General features: G+C 34.7%; 2 protein-coding genes across 2 annotated transcripts; one reads left to right on the top strand and one right to left on the bottom strand.

The window, feature by feature from the left end:
* Positions 1 to 1,427: 1,427 nt before the first annotated feature.
* On the top strand, positions 1,428 to 2,924 carry LOC113852091. The gene is made up of 2 exons (XM_027482345.1): positions 1,428 to 1,862; positions 2,121 to 2,924. Exons 1-2 carry the CDS (start codon positions 1,428 to 1,430, stop codon positions 2,922 to 2,924), a joined length of 1,239 nt encoding a protein of 412 aa, XP_027338146.1.
* Positions 2,925 to 10,004: 7,080 nt separating this feature from the next.
* On the bottom strand, positions 10,005 to 16,354 carry LOC113873794 (GDSL esterase/lipase At1g28590-like). The gene is made up of 5 exons (XM_027512113.1): positions 16,090 to 16,354; positions 15,777 to 16,007; positions 11,488 to 11,636; positions 10,443 to 10,716; positions 10,005 to 10,311 (listed from the first exon to the last, which is right to left on the bottom strand). Exons 1-5 carry the CDS (start codon positions 16,334 to 16,336, stop codon positions 10,064 to 10,066), a joined length of 1,149 nt encoding a protein of 382 aa, XP_027367914.1. The 5' UTR covers positions 16,337 to 16,354; the 3' UTR covers positions 10,005 to 10,063.
* Positions 16,355 to 19,922: the final 3,568 nt, after the last annotated feature.

Here is a 19,922-nt window from a genome sequence, read left to right as displayed (position 1 = left end):
GTGGTGTATCAAAAAGTTGAATTTGTTTTTAATGAGAATTTGACAAATGATTTTGATCGAATTCGCTTAGAGCTTCTTCGGCAGAGGTTATGGGGAAAGGAACTTTAAGGATGACCTAGCTTTGGAGGTATTCTTTTTTGTTTAACAAACAAAACTTCTAATATCATTATCGTTACCATACTTAAGAAAAACTAGGATTGTAAAAGTTGAGGATTATACTATTGAAGTTATATATGCATGCTTGTCCAAATATCCAATTGTATGTGTGCTGGATAGGGACCAACTCGGTCCTACTTCTAGGAAAAGGAAACCGAGTACCTATTCGGCCTAATTTGGCCAGATACCTTTCGTCAGGATTAAGAGGTAATTAAACCTAATTTAGGGTAATAATCAAGATATTATTTATTTTAAATAAAGGGCTAAAAATCAAAACTAGCTTGACAGGCCTATTAGCCCATTACAATGCCTATATAAGGAAGGTAAAAGTACAGGTAAATGGTTGACTTTTCATTACTAAAATAACATTTATTGTTCAGAACCGAATTCTGACTTCTGCATCGGAGTGCCTTTTGCAGGTACTATCCCCACATCAGTAACAATCAGAGAGACGTCATCACCGCATATCAGAGACTAGAAGATTAGTGTTTCTCAAGCAGGAACATTTTAGCGCCCACCGTGGGGCACGATTAGCCTCGTTTTTCATATTAATCATGGTACTAACGAGAAGCCAGCAGGAAGGACATGTTCAACAGGAAGGAACCTCTCGTCAACAGCTGGACGGTGTCACGCCAGATGAACCAACACCTGAAGTAGTGATGCAAAGAGGAACCGACGAGAGTCTCTTAGCTGTACTAAGACAGCTCAAAGCAGAGATGACAGAGATGAAGAGGGAGAATGCACTAGAGCTCTCGTTTCTGAGAAGGGAAAATGCTAACTTGAGAGAAGAAATACGAACGCACATCCCTTCCCAGACCACACCCATTGTCTAAGATGAAGGGGAATCCTCGGCGTTGCAGGAGAAATCAAAACAGATTTTTCAATCTGAAGCCAAAAATGACCGAGACAATCCAGTGAGTTGCAGCCCATTCGTTCACCACATCCTGGAGGCTAAGCTACCTGACAACTGAAGAGGCTTAACAATAGAAAAATATGATGGTACATCTGATCCCGGTGAACACTTAGACGTATTTACAACCCAAGTCGGTTTGTATACCGAGAACGATTCTCTATGGTGTAGAATTTTTTCTACTTCACTCCGAGGACCAGCCCTCAGTTGGTTCAGACGACTCCCCCTTCATCCATCGACTCTTTTACAACACTCACAAGACGGTTTAACTTGCAATTCGCCACAAGCCGACCTCATCCATTAACATCCCTTGCGCTGGTCAATATTCGGCAAGAAAAGGGAGAATCCCTTAAGGGCATTCATGGAGCGTTTCGGCAAAGTGAGCCTCTCGATCCATAACTTAGAACCAGCAGTGGCCATGCACCACCTCACAACGGCTCTTAAGCCAGGACCTTTTGTTAACAGCATCTGCAAAAAACCACTTGTTGACCTAGACGAGTTGAGAAGCAGGGCTGTCAAGTATATGCAGATGGAGGAATTGTATGAGAACCGAAACCAGATACGAATGGACCAGGGGTCCAATTCAAAAAATACAGACATGAGAGAAACTTTCAAGTCTAGGCAAGAAAATAAGGAGAGAAGAAATGAACCTAAAAAGCTGCCCAAGGGACCCAAATATCCTTCCTACACTACACTCAACACTAATCGGTCTAGAGTACTAGATCAAGCATTGGCCACAGAAATACTGAGAATGCCTAGACGTGCCAACACTCCTCCTTGGGCAGATAAAAGCAAGGCTTGCTGATACCATCAGAACAGGGGTCATACCACCGAAGAGTGCATAGTGCTAAAAGATAAAATAGAGGAATTAATAAAGGACAGACATTTAAAAGATTTTGTGCAGACAAATCCTGTCGGTCAATCCAATAGAGGAAGAGACTGTTACCCTGAGTCATCAAGGAGATACGATGACAAGAGACTTGAACGACAGAGGAGTACGTCCAGAGAACCTCCAACTAGATGATACGATGAACGTGAGAAGTATCCTAAAAAGGTCATTAATACCATAGCTGGAGGGTTTGCCGGTGGCGGACCTACCCATTCAGCCAGAAAAAGACATTTGAGGCAAGTAAGATCAGTCAACAATATCACACTCGGTAGTAGGATTCAGATTCTCCCTATTACATTTACTGATGAAGACTTTCAAGGAGTGGATCCTATACAAGATGACCCCATGGTGATAAGTGTAGACATTCTCAACTGCACTGTCCGGAAAACACTCATAGATCATGGGAGTTCAGCTAACATCCTTTACTGGAATACTTTCAAGCAATTAGGAATACCAGAAGAGGAACTCAAAGAATATTGTGAACCCCTAGTTGGTTTTTCAGGGGAACGGGTGGAGACTCGTGGGTGTATTGACCTTTACACCTCATTTGAATCAGACTATGAAGGAAAACGCATCAAGGTCACGTACTTGGTAGTTCACACGAACACCTCGTACAACATATTACTCGGCAGACCGTCCCTTAACAAACTTAAAACTATAGTATCTACTCCATATTTGGCTATGAAATTTCCATCAGAAATGGGCCTAATAGTCACAGTTCATGTTGATAAGAAGATAGCAAGGGAGTGCTATTTTGCAAGCTTACGCATCAGACCACTCCAAGAATATAAGCGAGATGTCAACATTGTGACCCCTAGGTCTGAGGAGGACGTAGATATTGAACTTGATCCTAGGACTGATGAAGGGTGTCGGGTTGAGCCTAATGAAAATAAGCAACCTTTTCAGCTGAGACCGAAGCCTGAACAAGTTACTTACTTGGGAGTCGGCCTATCTGGCCAAGAAAAATAGGAGCTCCAGAAGACATTGATACGAAATGCTGATCTATTTGCCTGGTCGACTTCAGACATGCCTGGCATCGATCCAGCATTTCTTTGTCATCACCTCTCGGTTTATATAGCAGCGAGACCAATAGCCCAAAAGAAAAGGAAAGTGGGAGGCGACAGAGCAAAAGCAGTAAAAGAAGAAACTACTAAATTGATATAGGCCGGTTTTATCCGAGAGGTTAGGTACTCTACCTGGTTGGCCAATATAGTCATGGTCAAAAAAGCAAATGACAAATGACAAATGTGTACCGACTACACAGATTTAAACAAAGCATACCCAAAATATGCTTACCCATTCCCTAGCATTGATGCCCTAGTAGACGGCGCAGCAGGACACAGAATGTTCAGTTTCTTAGATGCCTACTCTGGGTATAATCAAATCCGAATGTATCCACCGGATGAGGAAAAAGCTGCATTCATAACTGATTCCGCTAATTTTTGTTACCGAGTAATGCCTTTCGGTTTGAAGAATGCTGGGGCAACCTACCAGAGGCTGATGAATAAAATTTTTGAAGGACAAATAGGAAAATGCATGGAAGTATATGTTGATGACATGGTAATCAAATCTGTCAAATTAGAGCACCACCTTATGCACTTAAAAGAAGTATTTGGTCAGGCTCGACGGCATGAGATACAGTTCAATCCTAAAAAATGTACATTTGGTGTAGCCGGCGGTAAATTCTTGGGTTTCATGCTATCCGAAAGGGGGATCGAGGCAAACCCTGATTAATGTCAAGCTATCATCGAGATGGCTAGTCCTCGGAATGTCAAGGAAGTTCAACGACTAGCCGGCAGGATCGCTGTCCTTTCCAGGTTTCTTCCCATAATGGCAGAGAGATCTCGACCTTTCATTAACTTGCTTAAAATATTTCAAAAATTTGCTTGGAATGACGAGTGTGAGGCCGCCTTCACCCAATATAAAAATATGCTCGCAGCACCACCCGTATTAACAAAACCGCACCCTGAGAAGGAGATGATTATCTACCTGGCAGTGTCGGATAACGCCATCAATTTTGTCCTGTTACAAGAAATACCTGAACCGGCCCCAGTTTATTTCATCAGCAAAACGCTCCAAGGTCCCGAATCCCGGTATCAATTAATGGAGAAAGTGGTGCTTGCCCTAGTCCACACAGCTCGTCGGTTAAGACACTACTTTTAGAGTCATCGGATGGTGGTACGGACAGATTGTCCAATGTCTAAAATTTTAAGAAAACCTGAATTAGCTGGTCGGTTAGCAGCGTGGGCAATAGAATTATCTCAATTTGATATACACTTTGAAAGCCGACGCCTCCTTAAAGCTCAAGTACTTGTCGACTTTGTCAATGAATTCACGACTCAGCCACAAGCCAGTTGGGATATGTGGAACCTGCATGTTGATGGATTATCAAACCAATCTGGTAGTGGAGCAGGAATTATACTTGAAGGCCCGAACACCGTAACAATTGAACAATCCATTCGATTTGGATTCAAAGCCTCTAATAATCAAGCTGAATATGAAGCCCTTCTAGCCGGCCTCAAATTGGCAAGGGATATTGGAGTAAAACGTGTCACTTGTTGGAGTGATTCAAAGATAGTGACCGAACAGGTCAATGGAACATATCAGGTGAAGGATTCGGTCATGCTCTAATATTACCAAGAATTTAAAAATATAGAAGCTGAGTTTGACGAGGTATGTGTTCGATAGACCCCGAGAACAATGAATGAACAAGCTGATAAGCTTGCTAAGTTGGCCAGCCAAAGAAAACCTGGGCAATTACAAAGCGTAATTCACCAGGAAATCCTTAAACTGAGCATAGCTAAGAAAGAGTGCATGGATATAGAAAATATGCCTCACAATTGGATGACCCTCATTATCCAATACCTTACCGACAACAGCCTGCCAAATAATCCAGACTCAGCCAAGAAAATAAGAATGCATGCAGCTAAATACCTCCTTCTCGGCAAAGGCTTGTACAGAAAAGGGATTTCAACACCTATGCTTAAATGCCTTAACGACGACCAAGCAAACTATGTCATGAGGGAGATTCACGAAGGTATCTGTGGTACCCATTCGGGTGGACGAACCATGGCGGCAAAAATACTCAGAGCTGGGTACTATTGGCCAACACTCTCCCAAGATTGCCATATGTTTGTAAAGAAATGTATCCCCTGTCAACAACACGGTCCACACTTACATCAACATGCCGACACCCTCCGCCCTATTAGCTCTCCTTGGCCTTTTACTATTTGGGGTATGGACCTCCTCGGCCCTTTCCCCTTAGCAAAATGGCAGTGTAAATTTCTAATTGTTGCTGTGGATTACTTTACCAAATGGATTGAAGCCGAAACTCTTGCCACAATCACGGCCAACAATGTACAAAAATTCACCTGGAAAAACATCATCACATGTTTCGGCCTTCCTCATGCATTAATAACAGACAACGAATTGCAATTCACAGATCGACGATTCAATGAATTTTTGGAAGGGCTTCATATCAAGCACAGGGTTACGTCTGTGGAACACCCTCAGACTAATGGTCAAGCTAAGGCCGCAAACAAAATGATCTTACATGAATTAAAAAGAATATTAGGTTCGACAAAAGGGGAATGAGCAGAGAAGCTGCCCAAGGTGTTATGGGCTTATCAGTGTACGCCGCAAACCACAACAAAAAAAACTCCTTTTCAGCTTACCTATGGTACTGATGCCATGGTGCCGCTAGAAATTGGAGAACCTTTATTTCGAAGGAAAAATTTAGAGGAATCGGCTAATAACGAGGCTTTGGTCGTCAACCTAGACTTAATAGCTGAGGTGCGTGGCCAAGCAGCCATTATGACCAAGGCCAGCAGAAGAATGATGGCTAGAAAATTTAATTCCAAAATCAATCCACGACAATTTTATGAAAATGACTTGGTATGACGAGTAACAGGAGATGCACGAAGAGATCGGCGAGAGGGGAAGTTAGCGGCTAACTGGGAAGGCCCCTTTCGGGTAACGGCAAGATTAGACAATGTAGCATGCAAGTTAGAAACATTGGAAGGAAAGCTTATACCAAGAACTTGGAATGTTACACATTTGAAGCATTACTTTAGTTAAAAACTTGTAATTTGTATTCGGTGTACTTTTTTCCTCACCTAGGTTTTGTCCTCTTAAAAGAAAGTGAAAAGGGGTTTTCCTGAGAAGGCTTTTAACGAAGCACCTTATCAATAAAATACTACTTCTCACTTCTTCTCAGTTATGGATTTCTTTCAAGCAAATCTTCTGAATTATTTAATTTCCCTCCCGAGTACCCCTACTCAGCTAAGGATGAATCGTTATTAAAATTCCCTCCCAAGTATTGCTTGGCTAAGGTTGAATTATTTAATTTCCCTCTTGAGTACCCCTACTCGGCCAAGGATGAATCGTTATTAAAATTTCCTCCCAAGTATAACTTGGCTAAAGTTGAATTATTTAATTTTCCTCCTGAGTACCCCCTACGCGGCTAAGGATGAATCGTTATTAAAATTCCCTCCCAAGTATCACTTGGCTAAGGTTGAATTATTTAATTTCCTTCCGGAGTACCCTTACTTGGCCAAGGATGAATCGTTATTAAAATTCCCTCCCAAGTATCTCTACTTGGCTAAGGTTGAATTAATTCTCTTCCGAGTATTCCTACTTGGCCAAGGACGAATCACTATTAAAATTCCTTCCCAAGTATCTCTATTTGGCTAAGGTTGAATTCATTAATTCCCTCCCGAGCACCCTACTCGGCCAAGGATGAAACACTATTAAAATTCCCAAGTATCTCCACTTGGTCAAGATTGAGATAACTAATCATAAACATAACATTTGTAAAGGTATTCAGTAGACTTACAAAATTGTATTTCAAAATTCAATATGCAAGAATAGCAGAAAAGAGTGTGTATTTCAAAAATTCAATAGAATTACAAAATTGGGGCACTATTGGCCCAAAAGTACAAAGAAAATAGTTCTAAGATTGCCCTTCTCCACCATCCGGTCCAGGGCCCTGGGGAGCAGGAGTGTTTTCATCAACAGCGCGGCTAGGGGCTTCGGCATCCAGTTCTACATCGTCATCTACTTTAGTGTAAGGTATGAACCGGCCATCGAAGAAGTCTTTAGTAATGTCAAAATGGAAGTTGGCCGAGACGTGATAGAATCCATGACATTGACGAACAGCGTGCTTAAAACTAGACTCGTGTTCAAAGGCAACTTGCTCTGAACACTTTGCGGCAAAAACCTTCAGGTTGGTTTTAGCCTTCTGCCTTTCAAGTGCCAAGGCTTCCTCCATCTCGATCGACTTGGCCCTTAGTGCTTCCTCTATTTGAGCAGACTTTACCCTTAGCGCCTCCATTTCCTCCTCTTTCGCCCTCAGAGCTCCTTCGGCCGTTTTGACTCGTCCCTCCACTATCCAGTAGTGCTCCTTGTACTGATTGACCTCAGCCTCCAAGGATTGAATGGTCTCACCAAGGCTGGATTGAGTTTCTCGGCTCTCCGCTAGGGCTTCTTGTGAAGCCAAATGCGCCTTCTGCATATTCTTCACCTCAAGAATTGGATCAACAACCAGCCTTCGAAGCATAGCTGTCGATCGTACTTGAAGTTCTGCATACCACCGCCAGAGTGACTCAAAGTCTAAACTGTTGACCAACTCTTTTCCCGAATTAGACAACAGGTTAGGAGCAGCTAGCTGGTCAGCGTGAGTTCCATTTGCCAGGAAGGTCTCGGTAAGCATATCCAGAGGAACTACCGGATTTGAGGAACTACTCGCCCCTTCAGTAGCTGCTAATCGGGTTTGCTTATGTGCCCCTTCTGCTGCATTCGGCCCACCTGAATGGACATGTTTTCTCTTTTTCTCCTTCTCGGTCTCCTTGCCCTTGCCCTTGTCTTCGCGCTTCTTGGGCTAATTTTCTACAAGGACTAGGTCTTCAGGAGGAGGGCGAGGTTCGGATACTTCTGGAAGTTGATCAATTTGAGGGTGTCGGTGCTCCTCAATTGTTGTACCTTCCGGCGTCCTCTGTTTCAAAGTACGACGGAAGGTCGGTACATCAACACCTCGTTGAGCCATTAAGCCTACATTAAAAACAATAAGTCAAATCAATACAACTTGATTCAAAGTATAAGTCAAAATCAAGACGATACATACCCTCCATATCCCAACGAGGACGTGGAGACTTGAGCACGAGGAGTATATGTCGGGTAGGTAGTTTCCGGGGGAGGGACTTCAAAAATTCTAAGTCTGACAACTCCTTAGCCGATAACATGTCCTCGGAGAATATGTCATATCAACGAGGCATCCGAGTCCAATGAAAGGGGAAGATGGGCTTATTCTCACTATCAAAAAAATAATTTCTACCTACAGGGTCCACGGTCACCTTGAAGTAGCCAGTTTTGAAGCCCTTGAAGGACGAAGTATAAGGTTTAAACAAAGGCAACTCAGGTTGCCTTATTAAAGATACCCACATTGCTAAGTCTGATGGGCAGGTACAAAAGAAATGAAGAAATAAGCCTACACTAGGTTCTATATAATGGAATTTACAAAGTATCCTAAAGGCTTGCATTGCCGCCCACCCATTCAGGTGAAGTTGTGTTGGCGCTACATTTAAAACCCTCAAAACTCGCATTTGGAAGTCATCAAAGGGTAGCCTAATACCTAACTCCTTAAACATATATTCATACATAAAGAAGGTATCGGTCATTCCAACGCCCCCCAAGAAAACAAATTCATGGTTCTCGATTTCGTCCCCTTTGCAAGGATTGAGGCATATCAAATACGGCTCAGAGGCCTCCCATAAGGAAATGTCACAATTATCTACAAAAAATTGAAGACTTTTATTTCTTTAGAAACGAGAAAAGTATACGGCCACTTCACCATGCACCCACTCGTATCCAGGTATCGTACAGCGGGGAAATACCTATCTTTCCCTAGGGGGCTAGTACTCGGTAGGGGTTCAGAAGCGTCAATATCACTTGAAGTAGACGACTCAGCCTCGTTGCTGTATTCCCTGACTTGTGCTTCTTCAGCCCTCTCGTTTGGAATGGATAAAACCTCGCCACTCCCCTCAGTTTCGTTCATAATGTCTACCTCGACAGTATTCAGTTCTGAGACATTGGACAGAGAATCCTCCCACTCAATAGGTTCGGCCATGAAGGAAAAGGAAATGAGAAATTAGAACGCACCTTAAAAGTAGTCGGTATGGAAGAAAAAGTGAAGATCTCTAAATACCTTTCAGTTTGGAGCAACAGTTTGCACGTTTCGGTACAGAGCAAAAGAGTAGAAAATGGATGCAGGGACCACCACATATTTAATGGGGATCTGGTGTCGGGTAAACGAAAAGACGTCCCTCCTTTTGAACCATCAGATCCTTTTCAGATCAACGGATGAGGTTAGGCACCCTTTCATTTCTTACACACCGAGGAAGCCCTAACGGCTAACATTCTAGAATATTCCTTCACAATTATTTATTTTTGTATCATCATTTCTTATCTATTGTCTCGGTCTCCATCATTCTATTACTAAACTGAATACCCTTCGGTATACACAATGCACATCAGTCAAGTGTAAATGCTACCACCACTCGTCCATTCAATACCGAGTACCTTCCTCGATCTTGTTCAAATTAACCCTAATCAACTGCCTACCACTTCTAATTATTTAAAGCCCTCGCTTCGTACCTCTTCGAGCTTGGGGTGCTAGTGTACTGGATAGAGACAAACTTGGTCCTACTTTTAGGAAAAGAAAACCGAGTATATATTCGGCCTAATTTGGCCGGATACCCTTCGTCAGGATTAAGAGGTAATTAAACCTAACTTAGGGTAATAATCAAGATATTATTTATTTTAAATAAAGGGCTAAAAATCAAAACTAGCTTGACAGGCCCATTACAATGCCTATATAAAGAAGGTAAAAGTACAGGTAAAAGGTTAACTTTTCATTACTAAAATAACATTTATTACTCAGAACCGAATCCTAACTTCTGCATCAGTGTGCCTTTTGCAGGTACCCTCCCCACGTCAGTAACAATTAGAGAGACGTCATCACCGCAGATCAGAGACTCAAAGATTAGTGTTTCTCAAGCAGGAACAGTATGTAAATTGATTTTCTTTCGTTTTATTTCGACAGAAGAAACAATTTAGCTATTGAAATACTCATTGTTTATATTCGTGAAGCACAGGGTACTAAACTGAGGGAGAGAATATGGTCCATTTATTAAACCTTCGGCTATGAATCTATATGCAGCCTCGGTCAAATGAACACCATCCCACCCAATATACTGAGAAGGATCATCACAAGCAACCACACTTGGACTGCCGCAACTTGCTGATGCATTGAAATCGTATGTACCTCCCATTTCACAACAACTTTTGAGACCTGTAAAACCTGCATTCACATCAAAATATAAATCACAATCCATGATATTTATTATGCTGAAGTATGTAGTTGTACTGTGAAAGCATTATTTAAAACGAACTTCTAATAAATTGCAATAGGAGTTGAGAAGGTTGAATTACCAAAATATGTGGGATATTGATATAATGGCAATGCAGCATTGTAATAATCAGCATAAATTATATTAGCATGAGGATGAAGTTCTCGAAGCCTGTCGATTGCACTTTGGAGCTTCTGGTTGTAATATTCAGCGAACTCGCTTAACCATTTCAAGCACCCATATTGGTCATATTGGTTCTTATCTACGGTTTCATATAGTGTTAAATAGACTGCACTGCATCCCAGTGGTAAATTCCCAGGAACCATAAGCGTGCGTGCCCCTAGATCAATCAATTCCTGTAAAGGCAAAAGGTACAAAAGACGCTGGGTTTGCTTGGAAGCTAGAAATCAAATCGGGTAGTTAAGGATTATACAAAACAACCAAATTTTCAATTTGTTCTTCCAAAGTTACATTTGTTATCATGTTAGTCTTTAAAAAAAATATTGCAGTTACTAAAACTTTTAATTTTCGAAAAAAAAAAAAACTATTACTAAATTAATTCATCAATGACTTAATCTATCTCAAATTAATTTTTCAAATATCTAAAATAAACCATTACATAATGGCAAAAAAAATTAAGAACTAATCTGATAGCCAAACTTTTTAAAGAATATGTTTTTTCATACAGCTAAATAAATGATTTAGGCCCGGTATAGATAAATTTTTAGAAAAACCTTTTACAGGAGAAAAATATTAATATACAAAATAAATAAAATTTTTCTATACTTTTTTATTTTTTGAAAATTTATTAGTTTTTTTTTTAATTTTAAAATTTATTGTCGTTTTATAAAAAAATATTGATTTTTTATATTTTTTTATAATAACTTTTTAAGAAGTTCACCTAAATTGGACCTTAGGCTCAACTTTTTTGAAAAATCTTTATAAAACAAATTTTTTTATAAAAAATAAAAAAAAATTATCTTATAAGATAGAAATAACTTATCTCATTTTAGAGAATTAAATAAAATATTTTTTAAAAAATATATAAAATTATAAATTATTTTTAACTTAATTTTTATTTTTGTATAAAAGCCTTCTGAAAGTATTAGTCAAACCAAATATCTTACATGAACAGCGGAAGCTATTGCATTGATTACGTACGGCACAAATGTTTTAACCTCCACTATGCTCTTTCGTCCAAATAAAGGATAATTAAAATCATTCCCTCCAATTTCACCCGCGAGAAATAATGAGTTCTCGAGAACTTTATGGCAATCTGCAATTCAGAAATACACATTTGAGACTAACATCTAATTCAGTAAGTGTAGAACATATGTATAGACAGAAACTAGTATACAAATATCATAAATAAAATTTAAAAAAAATTAAAGAAAATCATTTGTATACAAACATGAGTTTTTTTTTTTTTTTTAAATATAATTTGATACACAAATTGCCATTGCATCTAAGATGGAAAATAATACTAGAAGACAAATCACACAAGTTAGAGATATCATAATTAAAAGTGCATAAAAGAAAAGCATCATGACAAAGTAGCTTTAATTCACACTACTAACATTATGGATCCGGATCCTCTCATGTTTACGCGAGAACATGACCTTCATGTTCAAATTCGCTAAAGTGAATTTTGAACGGCTTAAGCGAATTTTGAATGGCTTAAGCGAATTTAAAATAGCTTAAGCGAATTATGTAAAAAAAAAGGTAAATTATGTAAAAACTAACAGCATGTTATCAAAGGATAAAATTTTAGAAAATTTATTATCAAAGTCAATTCTACTCATCCAGAAACATTTAACTGTAACAATAAAACATGAATAAAAACTCCATTTTATTCCATTCCATTAATGGTATACAATTATTCACAATGAAATTTACCAAAAAAAATTTATTAATACATAGACAAGTAAAAAATAACGAAGAAGCTGAGGCATTTTATTCCATTCTATTCATATCAAATATCATCCGGGAATAAATGGGAGAGGATGAGGATAACGCTGCAGCAGCGTTATCCTCATCCTCTCCCATTTATTCCCGGATGATATTTGATATGAATAGAATGGAATAAAATGCCTCAGCTTCTTCGTTATCTTCATCCTCTCCCATTTATTCCCGGATGATATTTGATATGAATGGAATGGAATAAAATGCCTCAACTTCTTCGTTATCTTCATCCTCTCCCATTTATTCCCGGATGATATTTGATATGAATGGAATTGAATAAAATGCCTCAACTTCTTTTATTTTTTACTTGTCTATGTATTAATAAATTTTTTTTGGTAAATTTCATTATGAATAATTGTATACCATTAATGGAATGGAATAAAATGGAGTTTTTATTCATGTTTTATTGTTACAGTTAAATGTTTCTGGATGAGTAGAATTGACTTTGATAATAAATTTTGTAAAATTTTATCCTTTGATAACATGCTGTTAGTTTTTACATAATTTATCTTTTTTTTTACATAATTCGCTTAAGCCATTTTAAATTCGCTTAAGCCATTCAAAATTCGCTTAAGTCGTTCAAAATTCGCTTAAGCGAATTTGAACATGAAAGTCATGTTCCCGCGTAAACATGAGAGGATCCGGATCCCTAACATTATTACACAAAATAAAATAAAAAAGACAATTTTAAGTACATAATATAAAGTTCTTTTCAATGTTGTCTTGATAAAATGAAATATATTTTAATCATTACTGATAGATTAATGACTCAGAGAGAAATTAAGGTCTTCTAAGCTATATAAGTCTATTTTCTTTTTTTATTTTATAACGTTTATTCAGATAAAATGAAAATGAACTCAAATAATTCAAAAAAATTGTAATTTATCTCTAAGTTACAAGTCTAATAATAAAAAATTAAATCAAATTTCATCACATTTAGATGACAACAAAAGAAAAATAATTTTATATTGTGTACTTAAAGTTACTTTCCTTTGTATTTTGTATAATAACGTATCAAGTATGAATTAAAGTTACTTTGTAATAATGTTTTTTCTTTTATATGTCTATAATAAAGCTAGATCTAGTTGATGTATTTTGTCTTCCAGTATCCGCTTCCATCTATAAATGGAGAGACAGTTCATCAAACCAAATCGAAATGAATTAATAGACTTGTGTTTGTGTAAGAATGACTCCTTCTAAACTTTTTTCTTTTTAGAAGTTTTATTTATATAATTTATACACTAATCTCCAATTAGAAGTATGTTCTGCACCTACCTCTTTCATAAGACCTGTATAAGAATTTTTTTTTTAATGAAATATCTATGTTTGCACAATCCTATCAATCTAAAAAAAATGCATATGGTATACTTAAAAAATTATCAAATAATTGGTATTTAGAATAGTATTTTCATGATATTATGCAAGGCTCTCAATAAGACTTAGTATTAAAACTTATGATACATCTGGTGACTCCCCGAAAGTAAATAATTTAATAATAAAATATGTATTTACCTATACATTTTATTTAACCATTTTTAAATTAAATATTGTGACATAAGTTTAATGATAAAATTTAATAAAATAATCTAAAAATAATTTATTTTAATAAATTATATTTAAAAATTTAAAATATAAAGCTTTTCATATTTTTTTAATTAGATTAAAAGAGTATTATTATTTTTTAATAATGATATCTTTGTATTCCTATTTGGGAATACTTTAGGCAAAAGAAGAAAGTGATTAAAAAAAGAGGTGTGACAGAACAAAAAAGAGAAATAGTAAAATAATTTATTATTTTTTAAAATTTAATAGTAATTTATATAATTTTATATTTAATTTTAATAACTAATATTTATTTAATAAAAGAATAAATATGTGAGATGCTTAATATAATAGATAAAATGTAATAAAAATTAAAATAAAATTTAGGATTAAAACCATTTCTTAAGATTTTGTACAAAATCTTAAACGTAAAAATAAAAATAAAAATAAAAATAAAAATATGGTCTGTGCCTGTTTAAGCACTTATGTTCCATAATTGATGGTCCAGTGCCTATTTTAATAATTGGTGACGAATGATGATGGTCCGTGCACTTTTATATATATATATATATATGTATAAGGTTTTAAATTTAAATTTTAAAAAAAATCACAAGTTTTTCGTGTTTTTAGTTTTAGTTTATTTTAAATAATTTCTTTTAAAAGTGGATTCTTGTATAATTCCTCTTTTGATGATCGGTTACCTTTTATTATTATATTGTCGTGCTATTTAACTTAATTCATATAAATTAATATAAAATTGTGTAAATAATAATGAAATATTTACAATTTTATCTCTTATATATTTGAATCTCAATTTTAGAAACTTTATCCCTGTAACTTAAGATTTCAATTCTATTTTTCGTCTTCATTTGACGCCAACCATGTCAATGGTGTTTACTTCACCAAGAAAATTTGTTCTAAATTTTATGCCTACTGGAGAAAGAACTAACAATTAAAGACAAGAGACCGATGAAGAAAGACAACAATGGGATAATATCTGACACACTAAAATGTGGAGGGGTTCAATTCAAATAAAATTAAGGCAAGTTAGGAATTATTAAATTCATCTTGAGCATATCTCATGTGAAAACATCACATAATTCACATTAACATACCCCAATTATTAAATTATGGTAGATTATATTGTTTATGTTTTATTAAATAATATTTGTAAATTTTTTTTATTTGTCATTATCTCAAAATGTTAGTTTACAAGACTATGAAGTTAATGATGCGGTGATCATAGATAGAGGTAATCTAAGATATTTATATTGCTTTTAGAGTATTTGGGCCTTATAATTGTTAACTTGTTGTATAAGTCGGAAGGCAAAATAGATACCATTAACAAGGCTGGCCATAGAGGGATAACAATTGTAGCAATATGAGGCAAAAGTCAAAAGATGTCATGGTTTAAGATTAGGTTTATAGATAAATGTAGAAATTTGAAACGTGGAAGATATAATATTATTAACGTCGCATCATTATCTACACTAGATTTTAGTGAAATTTCATAAATTAACTTAAATGTCGTATATAGGTATATAATAAAGTAAGTTAACATATAATTAATTAATATGTTAAATAAAAATAAAGAATGATTTTTAAGAAAATAATTAATTAATTAATTAATTTATCCTTTATAAACATGTTTGGCTTGGTGGTTTGAAGAGTCAGAAAAGCCAACCACCCTTCAATGAGAAAAAATAAATGCTTCATATAATTGAGGTGAGTGCATTGGCCGGAGAAATAATTTTAAAGGATAATTTAGCTGTCATCTTTATTTTCAAAAAATATAATGAAAAATAAAAATAATTATAAATAAAATTATAAACCCTATCAAATTTTTATTACTTAAATAATGGATGGGTGATGATATGCAGGTAGGGATGAGAGAGAACAATTGAGAGTTTACCGGCTGAAGAGTTACAGAGAGCAGGAAGCAGTTCCTTGAACCAGTTCAATTGAACATTCAAAGAATAATTGGTGCTGATCCCAATGCCCCTCTCTTCAAAGAATTCCGAATCTAACGCCGTCGCTCCTACAACAGCGAAATTCGCTCCCCCACTCACATTCCAATCTCCCATTCCACCAAACTTCTTAATTCCAAAATAGGGTTTCACCAGTGGAAGTCCCAACGACTCAGCTGCACAACCACAATACATCACCTTAGTTCATTAAACTTATATACAAATTAAAGGAAAAAAAAAGAAAAGTTAAAATGGTACCAATGAAATCAATGATGAGGCGTCCGTCGGAGCAGCGTCCAGAGGGATGGTGAAAGAAGGTTTCGCCATAGGGAGGGGAAAAGCAATGGTGACAGGGTGCGAGGGAGCTGAAATACAAGTTGCCAGTGTCGGCGAGTGAATCACCGAAACTGAAGATGGAGGCGTAGGGGCATGACGTTGATAGTGGCGCTGTAGCTATCACAAACACTGCTATTGCAACCCATGGCTGTTGAGAAGCAGATCCCATTGCAAATTTGATGAGGCGTGCTGTCCACTATCACGGAAAGGCCTGCGTCTATTTATTACAGGAGAATTCTCAATAATACACCCATTTATTTAGGCTTAACTGAAATTAGATTTAATTATACTAAATTTAATTTTTTTAAATTTAATTATTTATATTTATTTTTTCTGATATTTTAAATATTTAAATGAAATAATTTAAGAGTATGATTGATTTCTCTTTTATTTTTTTATTTTTTTCAAATTTATACTATATTTTAAAAAAAAAACTCTTTAAAAGAAAAATCAAACATATTCTAAATCTTTCACTTTAAAATTTAGAATTTTATTAATTTTATATATTTTATTTTATTTTTCCTTTATATAAATTAATAAAATATTATATTTTTATTATTATTAAGTGATATTTTAAGCACAATGATAGAACATTAAAAAAATTAAATATAAATAATTAAAATTGTGTGTATATATATTTAAATATAAAAATAAAAATACAATTAAATCATTTATTTATTTTAACGAGAACACTTAAATAATGTAATAAATTGATTTAAATTGGAATTTAATTTTAATAATTTATTCAATAAAAATCAACATAAAAAATTAACATAAATAATTAAAATGACTATTAATTTTAAAATAAAAATATTTAAAATATTGTATTTAATTTTATTTTTTATTATATAGAAAACCTAATTAAAACTTTGAAAATACTTAAAAAGTAATTTTTTATAAAAATACAATATTTATTATTATTATTTGCTAATATTCTTGTTCTGGAATTTTTTATTTTTTAGTTAAAGATTTTGACTTTTAGTATTTTATTATATAGAAAACCTACTTAAAACTTTTCACCTCGTGAAAAACAAGCATTTTTATACAGAAAATAAATGAGTTTTTTGTCCTTTTAGGGTTAATTTAAAAAAAATTATCTAAATAGGACTTCATGGAAACAAATTCTCGGTCTGGGGTTAGGGTCCATGCGGCAAGAGAATCGTCTTTCTTCTGAACGACACAGGTGTTGACATGTCGAAATATGACAGTGTCGTCTCCTAATAGGATGACACTCACCAAATTGCACACATGTCATCCCAGGAACTAATGTAGTCTTATTTGGGACGATTTTAGTAGTGTCCACTGTAGAGACCGATTTTACTGCAACCAGTGGATAAAAATTTTGATACATTCTCCAGGATTAAAATTTTAAGAGGATTAAAATAATTGTGCACCTCCACTAGAATGAATAGAATATCAACTCTCTTCTTCAGGACCTCCACCGATCGCCACCCACTCACCCAGAAAATCTACACCTGTACCATAATCTTAATGTAAAATGCATGCAATCTCATATTTAAAAATTAAACTATATTCGATTTATTATTTCTTTTACCTTATAATAATTTTTTCTTCAAATTTCTGAAAACTCTGAGCCAACAAACGTGCCTAATGCTATGTTTTTTTTTTCAGGAGCCTGAAATGAATGTTCTGCAACTAAGACGCTAACGGAGAAGAATAAAGGAGGAAGAAGGAGCCGCGCACAAACGGTCAAACTGCAATGCCACGTGGACCAATCACGGTTGTGTCATCCCTGATGCAGCCGACATTGAAGTCGGCTCTGGACCAGCCGACACTGAAGACGGCTATGAACCAGCCGACACTCCTACGATTTACACACGTGTCTCCTTTTCTTCCCCATCCGTTGAATGTTTTTGAATTATTTTGATTTTTCTTTTTGCGTTTAATTGGTGTCGTCTAGAAGAGAGACGATTCTCTTGCCACGTGGACCTCCAACCCCAGACAGAGAATTTGTTTTCATGAAACCCTATTTGGATAATTTTTTTAAAATTAACCCTAAAAGGGAAAAAAAGCCGAAATATAAATCAATTATTGAGGTGGCGGGGCAAACGGCCAAAGCAAGTAAGCAACAAAGGCTCCACTCCAATAAAGGAGGCATGCCTGCAATCGTACATTTTGTTATCCTGATAGGGTGATTCTAATATTTTTTTTTTCCAAAAAGTAATAGAAATACAAAATGTTATATAAGCAAATTCTAAATAAATTAAGACGGTTGATTATATTTTGTATTAAATTGATGGTTAGAATTAAAATAGAATAAAAAAAGCATATGAGTAACTTGTATTTGTTGTTAGTCATAAAGGTTAAGAAAGTAAATTGTCCTCTTAATATATTTGCCTCTTAAGTTTGAGTAATATGAGTTTTCAATTTTATGGATAGTTGTTTCTTTCAAACATAAGAGTTACGACATTATTAAGATTATATTGTAAGTGTTAAGTAAAATGAAGAAGCGTGTAAAAAAATTATTGTTTGCGGATCACCCCAGCTAATTAACAACCCATGTTATAGAAGAAATAAAAAATGTAACTTTCTATGTTGATTAAAAAAATTAATGTAAAAAGTATATTTTAAAAATAATACAACTTTTGATATTGATTCTTTAGAGAATGTTAGAAAGTTGTTTTGTTTATGTCGTTATTTCTTACATCAGTTCTATAAGAGAACCGACGTAGAAAGTAGTATTTTTTTAAAATATACTTTCTACATCAGTTCTGTAAGAGAATCGATATAGAAAGTAGAGAAAAAATTTGAGTGCTTTTATTTGTAACGTTGTAAGATTTAAAGAGGCATATCTAGAGGGGATTTTCTAATTATTCTATGTCAAAAATTCTATTATTTTTGAATCTTTGATGGTGTTAATGAAATGAGAATAAAAGAAGAAGAAAAAGAAGAAGATGGCAAAAGAAAAACACCAACAAAATTCTAAAATTTTAACATTTTAAATTTTTTAGTATTTTTTTGGATAAAAAATTTTGTCATTTATGATCAGTTTTTAGATAAAAATAAAAGAAGAAAAAAAAGAGAAAACAAGTAAAAAGAGAAAAAGAACGAGAAAGACAAAGCAAAAAAGAAAAAGATCAAGAAGTCAAAGACTAAGATGAAAAAAAAAGAAAAAAAATAGAAAAACATGAAATTACTAATATATCATCTCATAAATCTAACTTATATAACTATTTTTCTATTATTCATTTTGAATTATCCAATTTTAATTAACAATTTATAATATCTGAAAGCTTTTAAAAAGATATTTTTATCTTACTTTTTACAAAAAAAAAAAAAAAAAGACATTAAAATCACCACACATAATGTTTGAATTCTTACTTTTTTTTATAGTCCTCACTCTTATTTTTCAAACAAAATAAATATAAGTTTGAAAGCTTTGCTTTTCTTAAATTAGGATACCATTTCTTTATCTAAAGTTTTAATATTTAAAAAATAAATAAAATAAGAAAAATTGTTATTTTATCAAATTGTTTGTTACTTTCTAAAATATTTATAAAATAGTATCAGAATACTATATTTATTTATGTTTTCACAAATGATTATAAAAAATACATTGGTTTATTTTTTATTATTTTTAAAAATTCATAAAAGAAACATTGAAAACACAATAATTTTTTTATCATTTTCTCTACAAATTTATTAAAAAATAAATGTAAAAAAAATATTTTTCAGTCCGACAAACAAAGCATTCAATCAAACAGAAGTAAACCTTAATAAGCGCACAAATTTGC

Source organism: Abrus precatorius, unplaced genomic scaffold (assembly GCF_003935025.1).
Source record: "Abrus precatorius isolate BTA unplaced genomic scaffold, Abrus_2018 Scaffold10, whole genome shotgun sequence".
NCBI classification, from domain to species: domain Eukaryota; kingdom Viridiplantae; phylum Streptophyta; class Magnoliopsida; order Fabales; family Fabaceae; genus Abrus; species Abrus precatorius.
The sequence above is the reverse complement of the archived record's forward strand: the minus strand, read 5'-3'. Positions and strand labels throughout refer to the sequence as shown.